The sequence below is a fragment of the Heloderma suspectum genome, chromosome 10 (assembly GCF_057233095.1).
Source record: "Heloderma suspectum isolate Gila_16-S chromosome 10, 16-S_ref, whole genome shotgun sequence".
In the NCBI taxonomy this organism is placed as follows: domain Eukaryota; kingdom Metazoa; phylum Chordata; class Lepidosauria; order Squamata; family Helodermatidae; genus Heloderma; species Heloderma suspectum.
In genome coordinates, this window is record NC_139467.1 from 36812362 (window position 1) to 36825957 (window position 13596).

The window sequence follows — 13596 nt, forward strand, 5'->3', positions numbered from 1 at the left end:
CTTCAGAACCATGTGCTGAAACCTACTTCACAGGCATAGTATCAAAAGCTGCTGTGAAAAGTTCAGAAGAGTCAACAGGGTTCTACTTCTACTAACTATCTACAAATGAACCAGGTCCACCAGTACAACTAAGGGAGTTTTTGTCCCCAAATCAGGCCTGTAACCATATTGAAATGAGACCAAAATATTAGTCTCATTTAAGTGTCTTTGCTGTTCTGGTTTGCTGTGTTATAACAGTACTAGTGAGTGGGAAAAAACACATTAAAGATGGCCTTTCCTTCCAACATGGAGGGTGTGGGTAATATACAAGTATGCATAAATAAACTGATTCAAGAATTTTTATTTGGAAGCCCTAAAAAAACTCCTTGTGGTATACTATGTTGCTAATAGGTTAAATAATAGATATTATGCAATATTTATTTTAATTTATTTATTTATTTGTTTATTTCTATACCGCCCAATAGCTGAAGCTCTCTGGGCGGTTCACAAAAATTAAAACCAAACAGCACACAATAAAACAGTTTAAAATATCTAGAACATTAAAACCACAATGTAACAATACAACCACAATAAAACCTAGCAGCAGTGCAGGAGTTTAAAATACAGATTTAAAACAGCAAAGCTAAAAGTTTAGAAAGCTAAAATGCTAAAATGCCTGGGAAAATAAAAAGGTCTTCACCTGACGCCGAAAGGAATACAATGTAGGTGCCAGGCGATCCTCACTAGGGAGCTCATTCCAGAGCTGAGGTGCCACAGCAGAAAAAGCCCTCCTCCTAGTAGCTACCCGCCTCACGTCCTTTGTCAGGGGCTCATGGAGAAGGTCCGCTGATGATGATCTTAAGGTCCGGGCAGGCACATATGGGAGGAGACGATCCTTCAGATAACCTGGCCCCAAGCCGTTAAGGGCTTTAAATGTTAATACCAGCACTTTGAATTGGGCCTGGAAATGGACTGGCAGCCAGTGCAGCTGGAAAAGTACTGGCGTAATATGAGCTCGCAGGCCAGTCCCTGTTAACAATCTTGCTGCCCTATTTTGGACCAGCTGAAGTTTCCGGACCGTTTTCAAAGGCAGCCCCACGTATAACACATTGCAGTAATCCAGACGAGAAGTTATGAGAGCATGGATAACTGTAGCTAGGCTATCTCTGTCCAGATATGGGCGTAGTTGGTATACCAGCCTAAGCTGATAAAAAGTGCTTCGTGCCACTGAGTTCACCTGTGCCTCAAGTGGCAGTTCTGGGTCCAAGAGCACCCCCAAATTATGAACCTGATCCTTTAAGGGGAGTGCAACCCCCTCCAGAACAGGTTGAATATCACCTAGCCGGGCAGACGAACCACCCACTAACAATACCTCCATCTTGTCTGGATTGAGTTTCAGTTTATTGGCTCTCATCCAGTCCATTACCGTGCCCAGGCACTGATTCAGAACAGCCACTGCCTCACCTGGTTTTGATGAGAAAGAGAGGTAGAGCTGGGTGTCATCCGCATATTGATGGCACCTCAGCCCACACCTCCGGATAACCTCTCCCAGCGGTTTCATGTAGATGTTAAACAGCATGGGGGATAAAATAGAGCCCTGTGGAACCCCATGGCACAGTTGCCATGGCACAGAGCAATAATCCCCCAGCACCACCTTCTGGAATCGGCCATCCAAGTTGGAGCGGAACCACTGTAGTGCAGTGCCTCCAACTCCCAACCCAGATAACCTATCCAGAAGGATACCGTGGTCGATGGTATTGAAAGCCGCTGAGAGGTCCAGGAGAATCAACAGGGTCGCACTCCCCCGGTCCCTTTCCCGGCAGAGGTCATCCCACAGGGCGACCAAGGCAGTTTCCATTCCAAAACCAGGCCTGAAGCCCGACTGAAATGGATCTAGATAATCCGTTTCATTCAACAGTGCCTGGAGCTGTCCTACAACCACTCGCTCAAGCACCTTGCCCAGGAAGGGGATGTTGGCCACTGGCCTATAATGGTTAACATCCTCTGGGTCCAGGTTAGGCTTTTTCAGGAGTGGTCTGATTACCGCCTCTTTTAAAGCGGCAGGCACCACTCCCTCTCTCAAGGAGGAATTTACAACCTCCTGGACCCAGCTGGACATCCCCTCCTTGTTTGATTTAATAAGCCATGAAGGGCAAGGGTCAAGCACACAAGTGGGCATCGGACTTGGCCAAGCACCTTGTCCTCATCCTCAGGCCTCAATAACTGAAACTCATCCAATAAAACTGGACCAGATGGTGCCCTAAACGCCTCTACCAATGGAACTGCATTAATCGTGGTGTCCAATTCATGACAAATCTGAGCGACTTTATCTTCAAAGTGTCTTGCAAACTTATCACAGCGTGCCACCAAGGGTTCCAACATCTCTCTCCCTGGCCCAGAATGTAACAGGCCACGAACCACTCGGAAAATCTCCGCTGGACGACACTGAGAAGATGCAATGCTGGTGGAAAAGAACTGTCTCTTTGCCACCCTCACCGCCACAGAGTAGGCTTGATAGTGGGCTCTTACCTATGTTCAGTCAGACTCAGCACGAGTTTTTCTCCACCTGCGTTCTAGCCGTCTCCCCTCTTGCTTCATTGCCCTCAGCTCAGGTGTATACCAAGGAGCTGGCCGGGCTCTGCTCAGAGGGAGAGGGCGCTTGGGCGCAGTCGTGTCAACCGCCCAAGTCATCTCTGCATTCCACAGAGCGACCTGGGCTTCGACAGGAGCACCAGCCATGCCAGCAGGAAAATCCCCCAGAGCCCTCTGGAATCCATCAGAATCCATTAATCTCCGGGGGCGGACCATTTTAATAGGTCCCCCACCCTTGCAGAGGGGAAAAGGCTGCCAGGAGTCTAAACCTCAGCAGGAAGTGATCTGACCATGACAAAGGGACAGATGTTAATTCCTCCACTTTCAGATCACCATCCTCCTGCCCAGTCAAGAAAACCAAATCAAGCATGTGTCCTTTTATATGCGTTGGGCCGATGGCATGTTGGGACAGCCCCATGGTTGTCATGGCGGCCATGAAGTCCTGAGCCGCCCCGGATACAGCAGCCTCGGCATGGAAGTTGAGATCCCCCAGGACCATCATCCTAGGGGTCCTCATCACCAAGTCCGAGACCACCTCCGTCAGCTCAGGCAGGGAGTCTGATGGGCAGCGGGGTGGGTGGTACACCAACAGAATCCCTAATCTGTCCCGGGTACCCAACGCAAGGTACAAACGCTCAAGATCTGCACTCAAATGAGCAGGAAGCCTGGAGAGGGAGATTGAATTCCTATAGACCATGGCAACCCCCCCACCCCAACCCTCAAGTCGGTGTTGGTGCTGCACCGAGTGCCCAGGAGGGCACAGCTGGGAGAGAGTGACCCCTCCCAGTTCCCCCACCCAGGTCTCAGTAATACATGCCAGGTCAGCCCCCTCATCCACAATCAAATCATGGATGAGGGAGATTTTATTTTGGGCTAACCTGGCATTCAGCAGCAGCACCACCAGACCCGAGGGCAGACTGGTAAGGCTGCCAGGAACCATCAGGTTGGGGGAAGAACCAGAAGAGGGGGCAGCTGTAAGGTGTCTAGCCCCTCTTCTCCTCAGCTGGCCTGTTAATCCCCCAATGCCAAACCTCCCCCTGCCCGTGACCACAGTTATAGTGGCACCTCCCCGACCCCCTGAGTTGCTCCATAGTCCTCCCAGGCACATATTAAAATGTTAGGATATAAAATGTTCAACAGTGTAAAAGAATATAAAAGATAAAAGAGATAAAAGAGAACAGCAGCGAAGAAGGAGCAGATAAAATCCACGTTTGCCCCTTTCTCCCTGGTCTTTAAAGCTGCTGCCCTCTGCTGCTGCTATTTGCTGCTGGTATCTGTGGCTGCTGTTGTCTCTGGAGAGGCAGGTGGGTGGGTCTTCAGGTGCTGTTCTGTGTGACTCCGTGACACTTAGCATCGAACTTGGCACGATGCCGAGGCGCAGCTTCTGGCAGCCCCGCCTTAAGTACCTGTTTGGTGGGGGCAGAAGCAGGCTCAGGATCCACCTGGTACAGCTGGCTGGTCCTCCTTCCCACAGGCTCCTTCCCGAGCAGCCTCTGGCAGCCCTGCCTTCCTTGAGGTTCTGCTTGTGCAGAGATGTGCTCAGAGCCCCTTTCTCCCACTTGAAAGCATTCTCCAGTATACTTAGGGCCATTTCATACTCTAAACAGGAACAAGCTGAGGTTTGCCATCAAATATATGCTCAATATGCAGCCTCTAATATTCCATTATATGCCCATTCTTGAACACATTCTCATTATACACCTTTAAGTGTACACTGAAAATGTTAGGTATCCACATAAAAACACATAATATGTGGGAAGACACTTAACACTTTGTTTAATTTTTTCAAGAGGGTGAACTGTGGAATTTTGAGGGACGTTCAGTGGGGGAAAGAGCTGCACATAAGGATTTTATTTTAAGCATTTTTGCCCTGTTTTTCTGCCAAAAAGCCTCCCAGAGTGCCTTTACATAATCAATAGGAATAGCATAACATTAAATAATGTGTGTAAATTAAGTTTTTTTACATGAATTTTGCCCTCCGTTCAAGTCTTTGTAAATGTTTTAGTCACTTTTTGCACTGTAATGGGGGAGTTCATTGTTATGAGACAAGCAACCTTCTCTTCATCTTGATGTAGTAAACTTGGGAAGATAGTTTGCAAATAAACTATTATTCTATATTGACTTTGTTTTCTCTGTCCAAAGAGAACAGCAACTCTAGTATAAAATGCAGCTGCAAAGCCACTGAAGTTATTTTGTGTCGTAATGTTGCCAGGGCCGGTCACATGGGATTGCAGTAGCAAGAAGTACTCACTGGGTCATGTAAATAGCTGAATAGTTCACAGCTTTGCATTAGGGAATGAAGGGAATGTTGGAAAGCACTGGGGCATGGCATGCTGCAAGTTATTCATCATTCTAACATTTTAGAACAGCCTTTTGCAACCTGGTGCCCTCCAGATGTGTTGGGCTATACCTCCCAGCATTCACCAGCCAGGCTGTTCTAAATGAAAGCTATATTTGGCTCTGAGGAAAAAGCCATAACCATTCTCTTTCCACCATGGTCAGTGTTCAAACTTTGTTTTGTATTGATACTGTAGTTCAGTTTAACACATTTTGGATAATTGCTTGTGTCTGCCTTAACTAGGCAGCTTTGTGAACATTTCAAATACTTCAGCTAAAAGGTCTGAAATATGGTTGGTTTTTTAACATGCTTTCCCCCCTTAATGCTATACTGTTTAAATGCAAATATACGTGTTTTGTTTTTCTAGAGAGGTGGTAGATTCAATGGTGCAGCACTTTAAAGTGACAATATTTGGAGACCGTAGACCAGTTTATGATGGTAAAAGAAGCCTTTATACAGCCAATCCACTCCCTGTTGCAACAACTGGGGTAAGGTAGTTTTGTCTTGTCTTTACTTTCTATTTGCATGTAAGCTAAAGGAAATTCTTAAAGTGTTAACTTTTTGTGGTTGGTTATTGTATAGCACAGTCATTATAAATGGTACTGGAGAAAGTATCATATGCAAAAAAGACAAGTCCTTACCTAGAGGAACTTACAGTCTGAATCTGGACTGTGGGAGAGGTAATAGAAGAAGGAGGAGAGGCAAAGTTAATGGGTTGAATGTGTGCAAATGTGGTTCAGTTCACTTAAGCTGGGGGTGAAGACTAAAGGGTTGAGCATCAGTGTATAAAATTTGGATAGACTTTATGGGGAGGTCAGCACAATTTCCTGGCAATAGAAATCGTCAGTCTGATGTGGGTGAACCCCCTGACACATGCAGTAAGAAATGCAGGCACATTCTGCTTCCCATAAGAGATTTTGAGTATGTATGCTCTTTCAGTCTTCTGGGTCATGGCCAGTGGGTACAATCTTTCATTTCATTTAGGTTTCTCCAGTATGCTGGCATACTGGCAAAATCATATCCTCTAAGGACCAAACGAGATAACAAATGTAACGTTTGATAGCATTTCACAGAAGAGCTTCGGCTCTTGGGCGGTATAGAAATGAAATGAAATAAATAAAATGAAATGAAATAAAGAGCTGGCACGCTGGAGGAGTAGGATTGGGAACTGCAGGGAGGTGGGTTTCAATCCTTCTTCCCATGCCTTTGTCTGGATGAAAAATGCTCTTCCAAGCCTGCTGTTTGCCCAAGGAAGGAAGCAGCCCTTAGCACCACTGATAGCTGTCTTCATGCAACAAACAGAAGCTTCAGGGTGGGCAATTATTTTCAGGTCCAAGGCTCAGGACTCCGCACATTAGAGTCTTAATCTCCCACAACCACAATTGCTACTTAAACATGCACACGCACGCGCGCTCACACACACACATGAAAGGCAGTTACACATTTCATGTATTGTCTAATTTGGACCTGAGAGACTAGGATGGATACATCTAGGGATTTTCTTGACTGCAGTTGTGCCAAGTCTCTGATGCAGAATCTGATAAATGCTGACAATTTTTTGGGATTTCTAGAGGGTGCTGGGAGGTAGAAGGGTAGCAAACTAAAAATACCCTGTTGCTATCTACTAATTAAATGAATGAATTTGAAGTGAATCTGAGTTTAAATATGAGAATCTAGGGTAATGGTTATGCAGTGCTTTTTCCTTCATGCCTCTGGTCTTGATCCTTTTGCCATTTTACTGCCTCAGTGATCCATGATGGCTTATTTTAATCCCTAGCACATAGCAGGTGCCATATCTCTAATTACCTGCCTGGGTGCAGCTTGTCGTGTCGTCCAAATAACCCTCAAATAACCCCACAACAGCCCATTGGTTATTTGAGGGTTTTTCCCCCTCGAACAAGCCATGCTGCCTGGGTGTGGATGACACAACAAGCCGGGGCTGTGCGGGTATTTGGGAAGACGGTGCTGGCATAGGCCAGGAATTAAAACAAGTCACCATATCTTAAGCCGCAGTGGCTTGTTTGATTATGTGAACTGGCCCAATGTGTGATGTGTTCTAAAAAAATAAATAAATAAGTGGCTTTCCCAAGCTTATGGTGCAAAATTTGAACAAAATTACTGAGCTCTGCGTGGATAATTCTCAGATGTCTTGAATTGTGGGTTGACAACTTATTTACTTATTTACTTACCACATTTATATACCACTCCACATCTAGACAGATTCTGGAGTGGTGAACAATAAAAGAAAAAAAGAATAAAACACTATATTAAAATTTTTGTTTTTAAAACTGTACCAATATAAACCATGGCTGGTCAGTCAAGGAAAGCTTCTTGAAATAAAGATGTTTTGAGGAAACACCAAAAACAACACAATGTTGGTGCCTGTCTGACCTCCAGAGGCAGGAAGTTCCATAGAAAGGGGGCTACTTCACTGAAAGCTCTTCGGGTGCGCTCCAATCAGGTCATAGGCCCATGCGGAACCACCAGGTGCATGCCATCTGATGACCTCAGTAACTGGGCAGGTTGATAAGGGAGACGGCACTCTCTCAGGTATCCTGGTCCCAAGTTGTTTAAGGCTTTATACACTAGTACCAAACATCCCATTACTTTGCATAAAACTGTGTTATCTTTTTGAGAGTTGCTATAGTAAATAAGACCCCTTGTTTGTAAGGCTAAAATGTGCAAGAAAATTGACCCCCAAGTTGTGAGAGTACAGAAGAACATGTTTTTCGGTTGTTGTTGCAAACATGCTGTGTTTACAGTTCAAGAAGCGGAATCCTTTAATAGAATTCCAGACCCCCCACCCTGTCTATTTGAGGTTGAAGGCACAAGCATGGTTTGGGCACTGATTTCTGGTTACCCTTTCCCATGTGTTGAGTTTACCTGGGGTAATCTCATTGACATTTGCATAGCTGCCCAGTATTTCTTCACTTCATCTCTCTTACCTGGTAAAAACAAAGAGATGTTGAGGCTTCTTTAAATTCAGGCTAGACAGAGGAAGAAAGGGAGTAAGATTTGTAGATAAACAACTTTACTTACTTTGGGATTCCCCTTTTTATATCTTTTCCTATGGCTTTTCCCCCTCAACAGGTTGATTTGGATGTAACATTGCCAGGAGAAGGTGGCAAAGATCGTCCCTTCAAGGTGTCAATAAAGTTTGTTTCCCGGGTGAGCTGGCACTTGCTGCATGAGGTTCTGACAGGACGAACCTTACCTGAACCTCTGGAATTAGACAAGCCAATTAGCACTAACCCTGTTCACGCTGTCGATGTGGTGCTACGACATTTACCCTCCATGAAGTAGGTTCCCCGTTGTGCTCTGGACACCCTTTTTAAAGTCCGTCTTTTTGGAATAGATCTCTTTAGATTTCTATGCAAGTGTGTTGGAGCAAGAGAGATGTCGTTAACATACACTTTGCAGTAGTGATATGGCTGAAGCTGACCATATCACTGCTTCTAGACATGTACAGGATTTCTCTGGAAGACTATCACTTAATTAGAAAGCCTTACTATGATGAGATATAAAGTACAGAAGTAAGTTGTTAAAGCAACCTCTTGTGGATTTTGGAGGGGAAATGCAACACTTCAGATTGAGGTGAGGTACTGAGGCTAAGAGACTAAGATGAAACCAAACCCCCAGTTTGCATTTTGCTTCCACCATGAACTCCTTAGGTGGTTTAAGGCAAGTTTGTTTCCCTCACCATTGTGTCCCCCCCTCCCCACAAACATTGACAAACTTTACAAGATTGTAAGCATGTGAAATGTATGTGAAGTGCTATTGCTTACATACACTTGTGTGCACACACTCAAACATGCACAAATCAATGCTAGATAGTATTAAAATAGCTTCAAAACCACTGAGCTTAAAATGCTGTCTGCTGAGAAGTCATTTTAAGTAACTCCTGGGCTTCTAAAAATATTAGAAGGTCCTGCACAGTATATTACTTTTATACTCTAAGTAGCATCCAACAAGATAATAAACAAATCCCCTTCACTTTAGTGAGGCTTGCAGAGCAAACCACTCCATTCAATTATTGAGCCCCCTTTTTGTAAGGTAGTCTTTGAAGAAAAATCTGTATGAATAATAGTAGTATAACCTCACCCCTTCTTTACATAGGTATACACCTGTAGGCCGCTCCTTTTTCTCTGCTCCTGAAGGCTATGATCATCCCTTGGGAGGTGGCAGGGAAGTATGGTTTGGATTCCATCAGTCTGTTCGGCCTGCAATGTGGAAAATGATGCTAAATATTGATGGTAAGCCAACATTTCTGTGAAGAATGTTGCTTATGGAAATTATTGTTGTATCAGAGTATGAAATGTGCATATATAATTCATCACAGTAACATCTGATAATTAATCAAACTAGCTTCCATGCAAATGGCCGTCAGTTTTACTACTCAGTTTTTCTCCTTCCTAGATATTAAGCATGTTGCACTTAGCACTTCCACCCTGCTCAAATACCTGGTCTTGTCTAAAAAAAACCACTTCTATTCGTCTTATCAGTGAAAACCCATCCTGGGGTAATAGTATCTTTCTTGATTCCAGAGGGAGGGCTACCTATTTCTGATGTGGTTAGTGCTTGATAGCTCAGCCAGCAATTCGAGGTCACTCAATCAGATTTGTGTCTCCACATATCATATTCCAGATGTGGCTGGGTTTGCAGCTCTGCATCTATACACTTAAAAGTTCCCGTACTAACATCTTTTTAAACTATACCCTTAGGTGAGGCAACTTGTGAATGAGGATGTTGATTAACAATTATTTCCTCTGTTGTCCTTGCTGTTGTATTTGGTTCCACTTAGACTATAACTTGGCTAATTCAGTTATAATTTTGCATTGTTCCTTGTCAGGAAATTTAGAGAAAGAACTCAGCAGTTCTTCTTCCAGCACATCCAGTGGAGGGAGCAATGCGGCCGCCTCCGAACTCGGAGGTGACCGCCTATCCGATGCACAGCAGGAGGAGCGCAGAGGGGATCCTTTCCTCCACACTCCAGCTGCTCTGCATTCACAGCTAGATGGCCGATTTCAGCTGTCTAGCTGCTGGATGTCAGAGCGCAGGGTGGGGAGGCCGGACAGTGCATAGGAAGTGTCGTACTGGCACTTCGTCACTCCCCACCCTTCCCCCAGGAACTCCCCCTTTTGCCCTGCCCTGCTCTGTGTTGCTCTTACGAGCCCAGAGCCCAGGTACTATCCACGCTGCCTATAAGGCAGTGGGGGAGGGGGTGGAAAGGCTGTTCTCCAGGAACCGACCAATCCTACGGCCGTCTAGCCGCTATCTAGCGGCCATAGGATTGCGCCCCTAGTGAATCTGAACATAGTTCTTAGGAGCTGCCTTACTCAATTCTGCAGCTAATTGTTTGGGCCTCTTATAATTTTCATGTATGACCTATACATCTCCATCTATGTGGCTTGTTGCAAATATTCTCTCCCATATAATACATACAACCTTTTTAGAATTGTGCAAACAAAGCTAAGTCCATCTACTTTAGTTTATGCAATCTTGCCTCAAGGTGGGAAATGGCAGGTGTACCTAAATAGATAAGTCACTTTGTCTGAAGGATTTGCAGCTTAATTGAAAGAAGGTAGGAGGTTAAGCGTGTTGCCTTTCAGAGACCTGTTAAGACATTCAAACTACAACTCTTGCTCACCCTATTCCTCCAAGTTGATTTTTAACCCCACCCTGATGGTCTTTCCCTAAACCAGCGGTGGATGGACTTCACTCTTGAGATGGTCTGTGTCTTTTACTGTAATCACTATTGTCCACCAGTCTTTAAATAAAGAATGCAAGAGTGCATTCCTGGGTTACCTTTACCTTTCACTAAAAGTGAAAGCATAACTATCCTCTCAAGTGATCCTGAGGATCTACACTTAAGAACTTTTAAGGAGTACTTTGTAGGATCAAACCAAGGCCCTGGTAGTCCAGCATTCTTTGCAAGAATCCTAGCAATCAGTGGGCTCTAGGTGGTCAATGAATGGGCCATGATCTATTTCAGTTCACTCCTACCTTAAACATACCTCTCTCTTGGATAAGGAACGTATATGATGGTTCCAGTTTGCCCATTATTCTTTTTTTTTCTGTTGCTCATTTTTGCAAAATGTTTCAATTTAACTTTATTGGCAATAGTTGAATTTACTCAGTCTTTAAAAAGTAAATGAGTATGCTCTTAGCCTGAAGAAACTATCATATTTCAGTTTAAAAGTCGAGATATGGATGAGCCTTTTGCCCGTGCATGCCACCCTTTGTTCCTCCACAGCACAAGCAATCAAACCAGGAATCTTCTAACCATAGTTTACTATTTCGTCAGAATGAGGAAACTGTAGTTACCAACTTCAGAAAAAGCCAGGTTAATAAAGTGCTGTTTAAAGTTGTGTTAATAGCCAGGCTTGTTCCAAAGCTGTCAACCATAATTTCCTGGTTTGAATCCAAAACGAAACTATAATTAGAGGTTCCCTGGTTTGCAAAGTGGCTGCATGTGCTGGCGAAAGGTTCATTCTTATTAAGTCAAGATATGGTAATTCAAATGTGTCCACTAACTAAAATTTGTCCCCACTATTAATCAACTGCAACTTGACTTGATCTGCCAGCTAAACAAGCTAAAGCTTGCAGCTCCAGTTTAGATTAAATGGTTGTGGTCAGCTGGTTAGTTGTCTTTATTGAGCTGGTTGAGAGTAGTGCTTTGGATAATCTGAAGTGTTCTGGAAGATAGTGTAAAGTTTAACAGAAGTCCTCTGGCAAAAGTTATTGTAGCTATAGGAGACTTCTGTTAATATGAAGGATGTAAGAATCATACATTGTATTCAGCTGTCCATCAAATGGCCTTCCTGAAATGACTTCTGCTCTTTCAGATTGTGAAATAAAAAGCTGATCACACAATTACAGTTTGCTTTTGATTCTTTGTTAGAGCTGGAAAAATGTCTTCAATTTCCAATACATCTTTGCCCGGTGTTCTGCACGCTTGTAGTATTTCAGAGACTAGGAGATGGTGTTTATGCTGAGAAGGAGTTGTTTTTAACAAGTGGGCATACAATACTATGAGCACTACAAGAATGTGTCCCCACCTTCTGTATTCACACATGATGCTGTAGCTCACCCTTCGTCAACCTGGCGCCTTCCAGATGTGCTGCAACCTCAACTCCCATAATTCCTAGCCAGCATGGCCATGCTGACTGGGAGTTGCAGTCCCAGTACATCTGGAGAGCGCCAGGTTGTGGAAGCCTGCTGCAGATGGTATAACGAACCTTTGAAATATTTCAGCTAGTACTACACAAAGCGTTACCTTAAGATTGACTTTGTGAATGCCATATCTGCCTAACTAATGTGGAAATATTAATCCCAAGAATCAAAAAGCATATGGTAGAAATGACAGTAAATATTGAATGTATGCTAATGGAAGTAAGGAAGTAGATGGAAAACCAGGTGTTACTAATGGAAGGCCTGCCTTCAAGGCGGGATACTCTTACAAGTAGAGTTAGGTGTATAAGCCAAATTACTTTCAAAGTGATTTGGCTGCCTTTGGATGTCCCTTTAACTTTTCTTCCTAACCTGATTTGAAGATGAAAACTGTAATAAATCTACTGAAATGTCTTAATCATTCCCCATCCAATGCTAAGTACTTATAAAATCAGTTCTAATTGGTTTAGCAAAAAGGTTACCATGGTGACAAACTGCAGCAGGTTGAGGTTTGGGGGGTGCAAGCTATTTGTGTTCATTCAGTTAATCGGCATCTGTAGGCGTCGGCTAGCATGCGTCAAGTCAAGTTGGCGGGCTACTGGTGGTGACGCATGTCTGAAGAATGTTTTGTTGTATTTGTATGGGGACATTCTGCTTGGTGCACTTAAGGCCTGGGAACCTCAGAAATACCTCATTAACTGTTTCACAGTCTAGTAATTCTGCTGTATGGAAGGCATTTGAAATGTATTGCTTCTCTGCCACCTCTCTGTTCACCCACAGTGTGGTGAAAGTGGGAACAAATTCATTATTACTGAGTTAAGACTCGTAATGTAGCATAGCTTCAAATACCCATAAACACTTCTTAAGCATGTCTCATACTGCACAGTGAAATCGTTTAAAGTTGTTGCATGACGAATGCTTGTTCAAAACTTTTTGGGTACCTGGTAAGTAATTCCTAGAACACTACATTAATGGCAGAGTTGCAAGCTTGCTTTTGGAATCTAGATTGATATGTCAGGCTGCAGCCCAACTTGCAAATGTAGAGTTTTGCATAGGGATGAATATATCATAGATATTGGGACCCTTCCCTGGGAAAAAGTAAGGACTACTAAAGCTGGTAGAAATTTAACTAAGTTATATTTGAGTAAATGTGCGTAATTTTTATTATTTCATGTTTTTAATAACTTATTCTAGAACGTTTACTATTTTGTACAATTCTTGTTTTGCTAGTCATGGGGAGAGGTAATCAATGATTTGTGGGATTGGGGCTTCTTAAGATCTAAAAATTTTGCTTATAAAACACACTCACAACCAGTGGCCATAGAATTAAACATCAAAAAGAAAAGCTGAAATCCTCAGGAAGATGCATTCTGTGCCCACATTCTTAAAAATATAAAGTCAAATTTAAATTAATATGAGGTGGAAAAATTTCTAAAATGGAAAATGCTACATGGAAGCATGGAAATTTTCCCACTTTTAGAAATGCATTATTTTATAAAATCAGTAATATAATGCAT

The 13596-nt window shown here is 43.5% G+C and overlaps 1 protein-coding gene across 2 annotated transcripts in view; it reads left to right on the plus strand.

Moving 5' to 3' along the window:
• Positions 1–13596, plus strand: part of LOC146338139 (protein argonaute-3) — a 68653-nt gene that overhangs the window by 18668 nt on the left and 36389 nt on the right. For both annotated transcript variants that reach the window (XM_084816005.1, XM_084816006.1), the window contains exons 3-5: positions 5277–5397; positions 8000–8208; positions 9026–9162. In XM_084816005.1, the coding sequence (XP_084672131.1) occupies positions 5277–5397; positions 8000–8208; positions 9026–9162 (467 nt within the window). The remainder of the gene's footprint in view (positions 1–5276; positions 5398–7999; positions 8209–9025; positions 9163–13596) is intronic.